The sequence below is a fragment of the Hyperoodon ampullatus genome, assembly GCF_949752795.1.
Source record: "Hyperoodon ampullatus genome assembly, chromosome: 13".
In the NCBI taxonomy this organism is placed as follows: domain Eukaryota; kingdom Metazoa; phylum Chordata; class Mammalia; order Artiodactyla; family Ziphiidae; genus Hyperoodon; species Hyperoodon ampullatus.
In genome coordinates this window covers 33,474,749-33,489,238 of record NC_136926.1, presented here as the reverse complement: position 1 = coordinate 33,489,238, position 14,490 = coordinate 33,474,749, and the positions used below count along the sequence as shown (strand labels likewise).

The window sequence follows — 14,490 nt, the reverse complement described above, 5'->3', positions numbered from 1 at the left end:
AAATAAACCTGTCTGAAATTCATCTAAAAAGGATGTCTGCCTGATCTCTGAAAGTGGTATGTTCTCTTCAAACGTCTTCAGCGACATCCTCATGTCACTGTTCTTGTCAGCTGTACAAAACAAGATGCTGACAACTTATTTTAAGAATATTGTTTACTTCCTTTCAAAACACCAAACCTTCAACATCTGAATGAGAAATACTGACATGAAATGGTGAAAACAACATTCACTCCTTGCAGGCACTTCACGGCCTGGGAGAGTTTCATGGAAAAGCAACTGAAACAGCTACCTTCCTAAAAGCAGCTTCCCGAAGGCTTTTTTGGGAGCACAAGTCAATTGAGTTGTTTTGTATGAAACTGCAGGGGGGCTTCTTGTTTTACTTTTTCTTCATTTTTTAAGATACAAAAATATTTGCTTAAGAATCTTCCGGACTAGAGACTGTAAAAAGCATTTTATAGAATGCTGACTCTTTGGTAAAGGTATGCATCTGAGACAAGTTAAATAAAAACTTTCATTTTAGAATGTTTAATTTAAATTCTTCAGGAAACTCAAGCTAGACATGATTATAATAGTACATCTAGGATTCTGGAAGAATGCAGCAACATTTTAAAATTCTCATCTCTTGCTTTGACATATAAGAAGCAAAATGTATAATGATAACTTTGGGCGTGTTACAGCAAATTTCTAGCACGTGTAAGGGTGTGTGTGCATGTGTGTGTGTGACATGCTCAACAGATACCACCAAGACACGCACTGAAGAATAATATTCTTCATCTTTTACAGCTATGTAAGATTTAGACTACAATAACATGAAAGAAATAACATGAAAACAAAACCCACAGATTATGAATGATGTAAAAATTTTTTTACCCAGTTAATTACAAGAGGATTTAAATAAATTCTTAAGTTATACACATAGTCACATAAGTAAACCGACTAACCTGGGAAATGACATTCAGAATGTCATGACCTAGAGTGAATTAAAAACAGATTTGGGCTTCCCTGGTGGTGCAGTGGTTGGGAATCCGTCTGCCAATGCAGGGGACATGGGTTCGAGCCCTGGTCTGGGAAGATCCCACATGCTGCAGAGTAACTGGGCCCATGAGCCACAACTACTGAGCCTGAATACCACAACTACTGAAGCCTGCATGCCTGGAGCCTGTGCTCCACAACAAGAGAAACCACCGCAATGAGAAGCCCACACACCACAATGAAGACTGATCCCCGCTCGCCGCAACTAGAGAGGGCCCGCATGCAGCAACCAAGACCCAACACAGCCAAAAATAAATAAAATAAATAAATTTATTTTAAAAAAACACAGAACAGATTTGGTTGTTAAAAAGAAATCAGTGTATTAACTGAAAATGGAATCAGTCAGTCAGTGAGTAACGAGCACCTCAAAGCTAAAATTGGCAAAGACAGACCATCACTGAAAGTGATTAAAGCAGGAGACAGAAACGCCCGGTGCCTGCAGGAGCCGACCTTCCTTCACCCGCGACCCCACCCTCCTACACTGCCTTGCGGTCACCACTCCTCCAACAAGATATTCCTCCCGCTTCCTTGAGCACAACATAGTGTTCAATGTAAGAAAAGCTTTTCACAGGTAAGTCAGAATTTATTTACCTGATGGTCTAAACGCTTTATAAATTCTATATAAAAATGCAAGTCCAAGGAAAACTCAGTTCTCTAACTTTTGTCTTTTTCCATTCTAGAGAGAAGCCAAGTACAGGTGCTCATCACTTTTTATTTTTCTTCTCTGAGACAATGGAATCACTAAGGTGATTACATTTTGAAGATGTTTCTTTTTCTTACAGGAGCCCTGCTCCAGCATAACAAGGTCTAGGCCAGCAGAAGAGCTGTGGCCCAGTCACCCAGTCATAGCGCCGTCACCAGGGGCTGCCCTGTGGATGTGAGGTCTGGATACAAAACATATCCTGCCTCATAGTTCCCTAAAAATGTTCCATCCTTCAACAAAAAACCACAAATAACAAATTCAGGCGAGGATGTGGGGAAAAGGGAACCCTCATGCACTGCTGGTGGGAATGTAAACTGGTGCAGCCACCATGGAGAACAGTATGGAGGTTCCTCAAAAACTAAAAATAGAGCTACCATATGACCCAGCAATCCCATCCTGGGTATATATGCCCCCAAAATGAAAACACTAATTCAAAAAGATATGTGCATCTCACACCAGTCAGAATGGCCATCATCAAAAAATCTACAAACAATAAATGCTGGAGAGGGTGTGGAGAAAACGGAACCCTCTTGCACTGTTGCTGGGAATGTAAACTGATACAGCCACTATGGAGAACAGTATGGAGGTTCCTTAAAAAACTAAAAATAGAACTACCATACGACCCAGCAATCCCACTACTGGGCATATACCCTGAGAAAACCATAATTCAAAAAGAGTCATGTACCACAATGTTCATTGCAGCACTATTTACAATAGCCAGGACATGGAAGCAACCTAAGTGTCCATCAACAAATGAATGGATAAAGAAGATGTGGCACATATATACAATGGAATATTACTCAGCCATAAAAAGAAACAAAATTAAGTTATTTGCAGTGAGGTGGATGGACCTAGAGTCTGTCATACAGAGTGAAGTAAGTCAGAAAGACAAAAACAGGGCTTCCCTGGTGGCGCAGTGGTTGAGAGTCCGCCTGCCGATGCAGGGGACACAGGTTCGTGCCCCGGTCTGGGAAGATCCCACATGCCGCGGAGCGGCTGGGCCGGTGAGCCATGGCCGCTGAGCCTGCGCGTCCGGAGCCTGTGCTCCGCAACGGGAGAGGCCGCAACAGTGAGAGGCCCGCGTACCACAAAAAAACCAAACAAACAAACAAAAAAAAAGAAAGACAAAAACAAATACCATATGCTAATACATATATATGGAATCTAAAAAAAAAAAAAGGTCATGAAGAACCTAGGGGCAAGATGGGAATAAAGACACAGACCTACTAGAGAATGGACTTGAGGATATGGGGAGAGGGAAGGGTAAGCTGGGACAAAGTGAGAGAGTGGCATGGACATATATACACTACCAAATGTAGAACAGATAGCTAGTGGGAAGCAGCCACATAGCATAGGGAGATCAGCTCGGTGCTTTGTGACCACCTAGAGTGGTGGGATGGGAGGGTGGGAGGGAGGGAGATGCAAGAGGGAAAAGATATGGGGCCATATGTATATGCATAACTGATTCACTTTGTTATAAAGCAGAAACTAACACACCATTGTAAAGCAATTATACTCCAATAAAGATGTTTAAAAAAAAAAAAAAGATATGTGCACCCCAATGTTCATATCAGCACTATTCACGATAACCAAGACATGGAAACAACCTAAGAGTCCATCAACAGATGAATGGATAAAGAAGATGTGGTATATATATATATACAATGGAATATATATATATAATTGTATATATAATTACATGGAATATATATAATGAAATTTTGCCATTTGCAGCAACATGGATGGACTTGGAGGGCATTATGCTAAATGAAGTAAGGCAGAGAAAGACAAATGTATGCTATCACTTATATGTGGAATCTAAAAATTAAAACTAGTGAATATGACAAAAAAGAAAACAGACTCACAGATATAGAGAACAAACTAGTGGTTACCACTGGGCAGAAGGAAGTGGGGAGGGGCATGATAGGGTTAGGGGATTAAGATGTACAAACTACGTATAAAATAAATAAGCTACAAGGATAAACTGCACAACACAGGGAATATAGCTAGTATTTACAATAACTATGAATGGAATATAATCTTTAAAATTGTGAATCGCTATGTTGTACACCTGCAATATATAATATTGCATACCAACTATATGTTAATAAAAAAAGTAAAAAAATTTTTTAAAGTCCCATTCTTCTATCACGTGTTCAGTTATCTCATTTTTTTCTAAGCTTCACAGAATGCCTTTTTTAACAAACACTTCTTTATTTTTACATTTTTCTGGTTTCTTCCAAAGTTCTGATGCCAACCCGGTAAAGGCTACTTGCTGGAGAGAATCACATCAGATATTCTCACATTATTCATAATCAGATACTATAACTAAGAACAGCAATCAGACCCACTTGGGCCACACTGGATGAGAAAGTTCAGGGAAGCTGCTGAAACACAGTGGAGTGTGCCCACTGTGATCTGGTCCATGTTTTCAGAATCCAAGTAGGGGAAGGTGAATAACCTACACATAAGAATCGTGGTCGGCGGGGAGGGGGGCAAGTCAGCTGGGGTGAGTGAGCTCCTCGGTGGTCCCAGGAGCTGCCCAGGTGATGTCTGTGACCCCAGCCCTGGTGCCACAGGCGGGCAACTGCAGAGGACAATAAGGGACAGACCGACCACCACGTACTGGCTGGCTCACTCTGAGGATAATGATTCAAGCTTTGAAGGAGGCACCAGGATGTCCAGTTATCCATCCAGAAATACCTGGCACTCAAAAATCCACCATGAGGAGGCAGAACCTGGTACACTCTCCCAGGGCTGTCCAGAGGAACTTTCTGGGCCATCCAATATGGCAGCCACGAGCCACAGGCGGCTCCTGAGCAACTGAGATGTGGCTACTGTGACTAAGAAACTGAAATTTTCATTATTTTTAATTGCAATTAATTTCCATGTAAACAGACCCATATGACTACAACTACCATGCTGGACTTTGCAGCTCTAGGTTTTTAAAAACTAACATAAACACCCAAGAAAAGCCTGAAGAAGATTATTCACAGCCACACACCCCTAGTAATGTCTGGAAAGTGGTTCTATCGACAGGGTCCTCACCTCACACAGACCCCGACCCGATGATGGGATGGCTCTTCCCCCACCCGCTCCCCCGTGTCCTTTTCTCTCTTCCTCCCTTCCCTCGTACAGAACTCCAGCTTCACCACCAGGGCCCCTCTTATAATCTGCGAGTCCTGCACTTGTCCAAGTAACCAAGGTGTCTATATGTCTTCAATTTCTTTCTTTTTTATGGTTGCTATATAATAATCTTTTAAGTGTTAGTTTTTTTTTTTTATTTTCAACTTTTTATTGCTGTATAATATATTCATAAAGAAAAGTACAAGTATTATTAGTGTACTTAAGCTCAATGAATTTTCACAAGTTGAATACATCCCTGGTTATCAGCACCAGATCAAGAAACAGTATTACCAACACCTTGGAAGCCCCCTTTTTGAGCAGAGAACTCAAGAAATGCTCCACCACTAAGGTTCTTAACGATACAAGTGTTGTGTGGAAAAACATGGGCATCCAGGATGCCAAGTCAAACGGAGATTCACGAGAGTCTGATTTTGAATGTAAAGAAGCTTATGTAATACTTTAACCAATTTGTGTCACTTTTTCAAACATGTGCAAGAGTAGGTATTTGATTTTTAAATATCTGTGACAAAAGATTTAGAACTCTTTCAATTAAGTGTTAGTATTATATTTACACATATAACATATTTACGTACATCAGCATTATTTCTTATAGTAACACTTGCTTTGGTTCATTTAGAGCTGTTTGAAGCACTGGTTTCCAGAACTGCAAGCACCTGACACAGCGACGACTTCTCTGTGGATCTCTTTTATCCAAACAAACATTTCCTTGTTTCACATATATGATTTATCCTTTTCTCTTCATAGTTATCTACGTGTTTGTTTTATCTGTTTGTGTATTTGGACAAATCTGATGTCAATTCTGTTCAGCTTTAATTTACATATTCTGTAACTAGATCACCAATATGAATAATTTATCTATATGTTACTTTACCACTTGATGGTGACAGAAAAAGCAGCGAGGACTTCAACACTTATTTGTACTTATTTTTCATTATGAGCACTATCCTCTCCATACTACTATCACATATTTAAAACACAGGCATATTCTGCAATATAACTTCACGCTATTTTTTATCCTATAACAGAATTATCTCATCCCCAAATAAATAAAAAATAGAGAAAAAGAAACAGAGGCAAGGTGAGAGCCAGGGGCGAGGCGGCAGGAGGTTCTGGAATTTCTTGAGAAGGCGGCGAGACGGGCAGATGTGAGGGGAGGATTCAGGAGCGCGAGGGACGAAGGGTGGGGCATGTGTGCACCTGCTGAGACAAGTGTCAGAGGGCAGAGGCCCTGGGAAGCTTGGTGGTCTGGGCCGGGCCTCAGGAGGCCAAAAGGCCCGGAGGAAGCAGGCTGGGCAGACATTGGAAATGTTGAAGACGGGCCTCGGGACAGGGATGGGGGAGTATGATGGGGAGCTGTCCGGCTCCCAGAGGGTCATTACGATGCTTCCTACAGCTGCTAATCTGCAGCATGTTTCAGTGCATCCCTGAAATAATTTAAATAAGAAAAAATTTTACCTGTGATGTCCTGAATACCGCGGACCACGGATATGGCCTATCCCTCGGCACCCTGGAGTGGGACAAACAGCTTGGTCTGGAAGGATTTTCACATCATTTGCCCCTTCAGGAAGTAAAAGAACACACCTTGAAAACACCCTCAGCAAAGAAGAACTGGAAAGACTAAACTATGCAAATGATATTCATCAAGACTTTACAAATTAAAAACAAACCGTCACCGGAAACACTTATTGGGTACTTGTGATGTTTTATAAAACGATTTAGCAGAAAATATCAGTGCTGTAATAGATAATATGAACAGCAACTAACATCAGAGGCTGAGCAAAATGAAGAGGCATTGAAGAAATATAAGAAAAAAAAACAAACAGAAGAACATGACATGTCTTTCACAGAATAACACTGGCAAGGGCAGCAGAGCCGTGAGCTGAGCAGGTGAGTGGGCGAGGTCTGGTCTGTGGGTCCCCACGAAACTCCCTCCAGCCACAGCAAGGCTCCCCCAGAGGGTGGACAGAAACTGAGCCAGCAAGCGGGGCGCAGCGAAGACAGTGACATGGCCCTCCCTGTGCCACTCAAGTGTGTCCCAGCGGCTGAAGAGCCAACTGCCTGACCATTCTGTACTGGGCTGTGCCGTGCTGTATACACTACATGATACTATTCTATACAGAGCATATCATACTGTACTGTACCATACTGTATATGTATAGCGTACTCTACTATACTGCACTATACTATACTGTATTACACTATCCTAAACTATATACACTATTCCTTATATGCTATACCGTACAATGCTATATATACTATATTATACTATACTATTCTATACTTTACTATCAATATATATACGATATTACAGTATACTACATATACTATACTAAACAATACATAACCAATCCAGGCCAGAGATGAATTCTGTCAAGCCCAAGAGGCAATGTAAAGATTATCAGGACTGAAACCCCCGAGCTCTGTTCCGTGATTTTTCTTGCCCCTTCCCTCTCCTCCCCTTCCCCCTACACACACACACACACACACACACACACACACACACACACACGCTCCTGGAATGTTCTACCCCCTCCTGTCATGCTGCTCTGGGCCTCGTTTCGATGAAGATCCCACACCTTCCCCCTCCCTCCCCAGCTCTTAGATTTCCATCTCCTGTTCAAGCTCCTGTCTCCTTGTCCTCGTCTCAATACTTTCTCCGACTCCCAGCTCTGATTTAACTTGCCTGTTGGGTGAAGACATTGCACCCTTCAGCTTCTTCAGGAAAAGATGTGCATTTTCTCACACTCCACATGCCCCGGGATTGGCAGAGAGGAAAGTGCCCTCTTTTCCCGGCACCCCTCCTGGACTGTGCTTCCTCCCTGCTCCTCGAAGACTCCCGACGCAACAGGCCCCAACACCGCAGGCCCCTCGTGGCTCACCCCCCAGCCCCCATCACCCCGCACCGCTCAGGAAGACCTCGGCCCCGGCTCCCCGGGTGCCGCTGCGTCCCTGCTCCACCGTCACCCGAGGCAGCCCCAACGCCCGCCGTCCCGGTTGTCCTCCCCCATCTGCTGCCCTCACAGATCATTAACCGGCTCATTCTCGGGGCCACTTCACCAAACCCGGCTGGGCCACACACGCAAAGAAAACCCTCCGGATCTTGTCGTCACCCAAAATGGCACCGCTTCCCAAATCATCTCGTAGTCAGGCTGCCTGCTCAGGTAACCCCGCCGCTGAGGCTCTTTTCAACATCATGGGAACTTCCAGGCCACTGATCTCCCTTCCTTCCCACCATCAGTCCCCTCGCATCACGACTCCCTTCCCTTGTCTGAGTCTATCCACCAGTATTGGACCTTCTGTTGCACATGACATAAACTCTCTTGCCTCTCTGACCTTTTGTCACATCTGGTTGTGAAAAAAAAAAAAAAAAGCCAGCCATGAATCCGTTGTGTTATCCTGCTGCTCTGTGTTCTTCATAACTAACTCTTCCTGGGAAAAATTACACAGCAGTGTGGATTAGGTGTTATCAAAACGTCTGTCTTCAGTGTCACCTGAGCCCTCTAGACTCTCCCAAACCTCCCTCTAACCTCCATCCTCTGGGACTCAGTCGCTGGCTTGCCTGCTGCTTCACCGAGAGAACAGGCGCCTGCTCACCTGTGTGCCTTCCTATCCCCCCTTCCTTCCCATCACAGTGCAGGGAGCACTCTGCCCTCCCCCGAGCGAATCCTCACCGTTTAGGTTTGGATCTCATCTTCCTCCCACTCTTCAGGAGCTTCGGGCTATCAAATATTCCAATTGCACCTTGACTATTGAATCCTTTCTACCAACACTTAAACATACTCCAGTTTCCCCCGTTGGAGCCACGTCCCCTTTAGCTGCTGTTCCCTCTTCTCCCGTTCACAGCCAGACTTCTCAGGAGGTTCTCTTTACTTGCTCACATCCCATTTCTTGAACCACATCAGCCTGTCTTCTGAGGTCACCCATGACCTCTCTGCATTAGGCCCAACACGCACTGCTGAGAGCACACCACACTCAGTGCCTTGGTGCTAGGCTGACCACAGCTGGCTACTGCCTTCTTGAACTGTTACTGTCCACTGGCTTTGGTGACATCACACTCTCGCCATCAGCATGTGGGCATTCTCTTCTTTGCCAGCTTTTCATCCTCTGGTGAAATTTAAAATGTCAGAGAACCCCAAGGTTTGTTCCTGGGCCATCCCCATCCATTTCTTCATTCACCAAATGTATACTATAGATGCTCAAAGGCTACAGCCCAGACACTCTGTAAGTTCTAGACCGATGCATCCAACTCTTCACCCAACATCTCTGTTGGGAATCTCTCAAAGGCGTTTCAAATTCAACATGTTCAAAACTGAAGTCACCGCCTGGTGCCCAAACTTCTTTTCCTCTAGAGCCATTCGTCTCAATAAACCGCATTAATCCTTGACATCTTTCCTGCCCTCATTTCACTCCACCCAACTTCCGGCCAATTCTCAATCTCTTAAGCATTTCCACCTGCCAACTTATTCCCATCACTACTGGGTGCCCTGACCCAAGCCATCATTGCCTCCCTCTTGAAGTACCTCAGTACCATCCTTCATTCAGTCCAAGTCCCCATCTTGCCCCCAGAGTGACATTTTCAAAACACGTATCTCACCACATCACTTCCCTCTTAGCTTCTTTCAATGGCTTCTCATGGCTCTTGGGATTAAGTCCCAAATCCTTAGCCTGGCCTACCTGATCCCAACTCCTATTTACTTCTCTAGATGTGTCTTACTTGATCTTTCTCCTTACTCAATATTCTGCATCTATACTGGCCTTTTCCTGTCCCTTGAACCCACCAGGTTCTTTCACAGCTGAGAGCACTTGCATGTTGGAATGAGCTTCCTACCTCTCAGCCTGGAAAACTCCTACTTATCTTTCAGGTCACAGCTTACATTTCACTTCCTCAGGCTAACTTCCAAGAGTAGGTTAGGTTCCCTTTTTTAATAGCACTTACCTCTACTACAAACTAAATGATGTATTTGTTTAGTGTCTCTCTCTCTCATATTAGAATCGTGAGCTGCGAGCCTGGGTGTACTGCACCATTGTGTCGGCACTGCCTAGTATGTGACATAGTCAGTGCTCAGGATATGCTCACTGAATGACTCGATGAGCTTTCCATAGTGCTTCCCTCAAGATGCTCAGAGTCTAGACGAGAGGCTTACATAGAAACCAGAAATTGGCATTACAGTACGATTCTGTTGCAAAAAAGTATTGACCGAGGCTGGGTCCCAGTGTATGATGATGTTAGAACAAATATTTACACCTCGAATAGATTTTTGTTAAATTTACTGAACAACAGTAAAGTACGCCTTAGACACTTATTACACCCTCACAACCTGTGAAACACCGTGAGGGACAAGCAGAAATAAGAACTGCCCCCCCCCAAGGTAGCTTTCAGAAAGAGCTTGGAAAAAGAAAACAGTTATTAAACAAATGAACGTTTAAAACTTGTAAACAAGCCCCTAATTAAGAAGTATGCTTGTGTCAAACAGTTTAAAAAAAAATCTATGAGAAAAGAAAGAAACACAGGGTATATATAAGAGACTTTCTCCAAACCGTGCCTCACAACACACTCCCAAGGCCACCAGCACAAAGGCCTAGAACCTAAACCCACAGACAGGCCAACAAGCCAGTGCCCACCTGCCAGCCCAGGTGCAGCTCTGTGTGGACAATGTTTCAGCAGCCTCCCAACGAAGGCTACTGAGTATTTCAGGACTATTTTAATGCACTTGATTCAATCAAGGCTTGAAGTGATATTTTATCAATTGCATCAAATATTTATCAATGCATATTTATCTCCAGATCCCTGATGGGTGTCGTAATTCTCTCCTTGTAGGATCTGTAAGGAGAGGCGTGACCCCGACTATCGGAGAAGAGTTATTACATTAAGAAACACAGCAAGGACATAACAAAGAAGAAGTCAAGGAGAACATGCAATAAAAATGCACAGAACCTAACAGTTTTCTTGGTAATTTTGTATGATGAAGTTTAATGGGTTGAATCGATGGTGAATTAGACAGAGAACCGTCTGTTGGTGAAAAGAAACCAGTAAATTCTGTAATAGTTCATGTTATTGCCTCTAGGAAAAAAGGGAACCTATGATAAAATTAATGTTTTTCCCCAGAAAATAACTGCATTTTTGCCAAGAATATCTTACTTGTAACTTGGCTATTTGAAGAATTAGGTCTCAAGAAAAAATGTTCTCAGCTCGAAATCCCTTCCTTAGAGAGAGCATCGCTGACCGTATCACGCTTTCTTACCTTCTTTTACCACTTTGCCTGAAATGCCCTCCCTAGTCTATCTGGTCGTCGCCTGGCAGGTGAGTCCGGAGCGGGAGGACATCCGCCTCATCTAGCTTGTTAACCGCTGCACCCCACCTGCCACAGTAGGGACGGCACACAGGAGACGCTGAATAAGAGTGTGGTTGGTAAACGAATAAATAACTACAAAGACAACAACAGTGACCACCTCTAAGCGCTGTTTTGGTACATCCTGACCACAGTGCTGTGAGATAATCACATATTATTCTCATTTCAGAGCTTAGATTGTCTAAAATCAACCTTCAGTCTGCTAACTATTGTGAGCTACTCGCTACAACTAGCAGCATCAATAGCTCCTAATTTATTCCAAGTCTTCTACGGAAATTTTACTCAGGCAGGAGTAAATCCAGTGGTAGACCTGTTGCTGCAAAGGAAAAAGAGGAAATGGAAAATACCCCTGTGAACTGGAAATTATCTGAGTAACGAACAATGTTGGTACTAACGCGAGACCACAGCAAAGCATCCTCACGGACTCCCATTCTCACAGAGTTCCTCTGTTACCACAGCTGCCAGGGCGGACGCTGCAGGTGGCCACCCAACACCCGTTCCCCGAGCCCTCCTTGCTAAGGAGCCCTGACTCGGTTCAGGGCAGCAACGAGCCCATGCCTAGCTGACACGGCTGCCTTTCCCAGCCTCTTTCACACCTGGAAGTGGCCATTCGACCCTCTCCAGACAGTACAGTCTAAGGGGAGGGCAATGCTGGATGTTCATAGATACTTTTTTTGCCTAATTTTAGGTGATGCTGGTGCTGCTTTGCCCGTTTCCCCCTTCCTCAACCTTCACGGAACGTAGATATAAGGGCTCATGAGGTGACAAGCTCAAGGACAGAAGCAAACGTGTTGAAGAGGGCAGAGAATGAAGGATGACGGAGCCTGGACCCAGGACCTGCCCGCACGGGCCTAGCACATCAGTGCCTGTCATGCAGGAAAAACAACCCTCTCTTTGATGAAGGTATTGGGAACTGATTTTTATGTTACTTGCGGCTGAAGAAGCCCTACAATAAAACAGCAACTGTATTTTGCTTTTCCTTTTGTGAAATCAAGGAACTGCTCTAAAACAAAAACTAGGGCTGCATGTGAGTGGTAGACCTATTGTGATGTAAAGATGATGTAAGGGGTCAAAGGCAAAATCAAGAAATACAAGAGGCTGTTCTCATCTCTAGAAAATGAGAAAGGGAGCTGTCCTTATTTCAAAATGGCCTGAACTGGCAACTGTGAGTGATGTGGATGAGAAGGGTCCTCATCCCAGCCAGGGTGGGGTAGAAGCTGAAATCATCTCCCTCCTTCTGAGCAGAAAGCAGTTTCCTCTCCCAACTGTTATTTGGTACAGAGACGACCCAGAGCACAATGACAACACTGACACTGACTGAAGCAAATTAAGATGATCTATTCACTTAAACATATTATAAGTGAGCCCCAGATTGATGCCGGCCTGCTAGCACTGCAAGTAAGGATCGAGCAGCAACATTCTTGGCCTTATTTCAATCCTCATTACCCGCAGTCACTTAGGAAGCGTTTTATAGAGAAACGACATTAGCACCTGGTGGTAATAGCCACTAGAGTGGATACAGAAAAGGAAAACAGATTCAAATGTCACTGATAACAGGCAAGCAAGATACATTGTTTCTTCTTAATTTTAAAATAAAAATAACCACTGAGGATTATTCATTCATTTAAAGAGATACTAAGTGCCTGTTATGTGTACCCTGGGTGCTAGAGATACGGTGAACTAAATAGAAGACCTGCCCGCTTTGAGCTCACCTTCTGGTGCCAGAGACAGAGTAAACTACAAATAGAAACAGTGTAGAGCCAGGGGACACGGGTTCATGCCCCAGTCCGGGAGGATCCCACATGCCGCGGAGCGGCTAGGCCCATAAGCCATGGCCGCTGAGCCTGTGCGTCTGGAGCCTGTGCTCCGCAACGGGAGAGGCCACAACAGTGAGAGGCCCGTGTACCGCAAAAAAAAAAAAAGAAAAAAAGAAACAGTGTAACGTCAGTGACGGTGAGAGGGAGGAAGAGAAAGTGACCGGGTGGCAGTGGGGACCCTGGTTCAAGGCAGAGTTGTCAAGGAAGAGGTCCTGATGTTCGGACAGGATCCTGTGTGCAGTGAAGGCACGAGCCGTCCTGGGACAACAGCAGGAAGGCCAGCGTGGCCGGAGCCGCGTGGACAATGGAAAGGGCGCAAGCGGCGAGGTGACAAGGGCCACGGTGAGGTCTCCGCCGGACGCCGGGCTTGACAGGGCACGTCTGAAGGACCGAGTGGGGAGTGAGTCACTGCGGACTGAACTTACTGCAGCCTGTTCTTTGAGCAGCGCTTACTTCTTCTACTCAGAGCTCGGGAAGGGCTACAGGCTGGCTCTGCGCTGTGGTTGAGGCATCCGTGGCTGGCATTAAAGCCCTGACCAGGATCAGAGAGATTCTTAACTGCTGGTAGTTAAGGGATGTCTGGAACCTTGAGGTGGGAGCCAGTGATCTGCGATGTTCTGAGCTCCGGCTTCTACCCACGTGGCCCGAACCCCGAATGAACATGACTCACAGGGTGCCACCCCTAGGCACCGGCATGCAAGGGAGATGCTGGATGGATACAGAGCAGGTTAAAACTGCATTTCCCTCGTGCAAGCTGCACTGAGAGCTGGGGAGCAACGTGGAGAAGAGTTTTTTCAACCACATCCTTCCCTGAGATGCCACAGTGAGTCTGTGTCCATGGAGCGGAGGAGAGGCCTGAGGACTGAGCTCTGGGCGACATAACGGGTAGAGACTAAAAGGAAGGAGGAGGGAGGAGGCCGGGAAGCCATGTGCCTGGGGCCAAGGCACGAAGGCTGTGATGCCTGGAGCCTGCAGTGGACAGACACCAACAAGCCAGACTGACCTTCAAGGGAGAAGGGAGAGAAGAAAGGGGGAAACAATGGCAGAAACTACTTTTTTGAGGCGTTTTAGTAGAAAAGGGGATATGAAAGGGGGTTGTGGTCAAGAAGGTGTGTTCCTTACTGTTTCTCTTTGAGTGATGATGGGAATGTTTCCGTAGAAGGAACCGGACAATGTAGAAGGAGAGGGTGTAGTTGTGGGGAAAGGTCCTTGAGTAACGGCCAGTGAGGCCCGAGCATGGCCGGTCTCCAGGGAAGGAAGGCAGCACGTGGGGATGGGAGGACCAGCTTCTCCACCAAGAGCTTTTATTTTCTCAGTCAAATAGGCAGTAAGATCATCAGCTGAGATTAAGGGCAAGGAGAGCAACAGGATTAAATCTAGGACTAAAAATTTAAAAATAAAGCAAACCGTTAAAATATGGACATGTTCTCACTCCAAGTAA

At 45.0% G+C, this 14,490-nt stretch overlaps 1 protein-coding gene across 1 annotated transcript in view; it reads right to left on the bottom strand.

Moving 5' to 3' along the window:
• L3MBTL4 (L3MBTL histone methyl-lysine binding protein 4) overlaps positions 1-14,490 on the bottom strand; it is a gene marked incomplete at both ends in the record, with an annotated part of 548,580 nt that overhangs the window by 400,192 nt on the left and 133,898 nt on the right. The window contains 1 exon segment of the mRNA XM_079718164.1: positions 6,338-6,440. Within this exon segment, the coding sequence (XP_079574290.1) occupies positions 6,338-6,440 (103 nt within the window).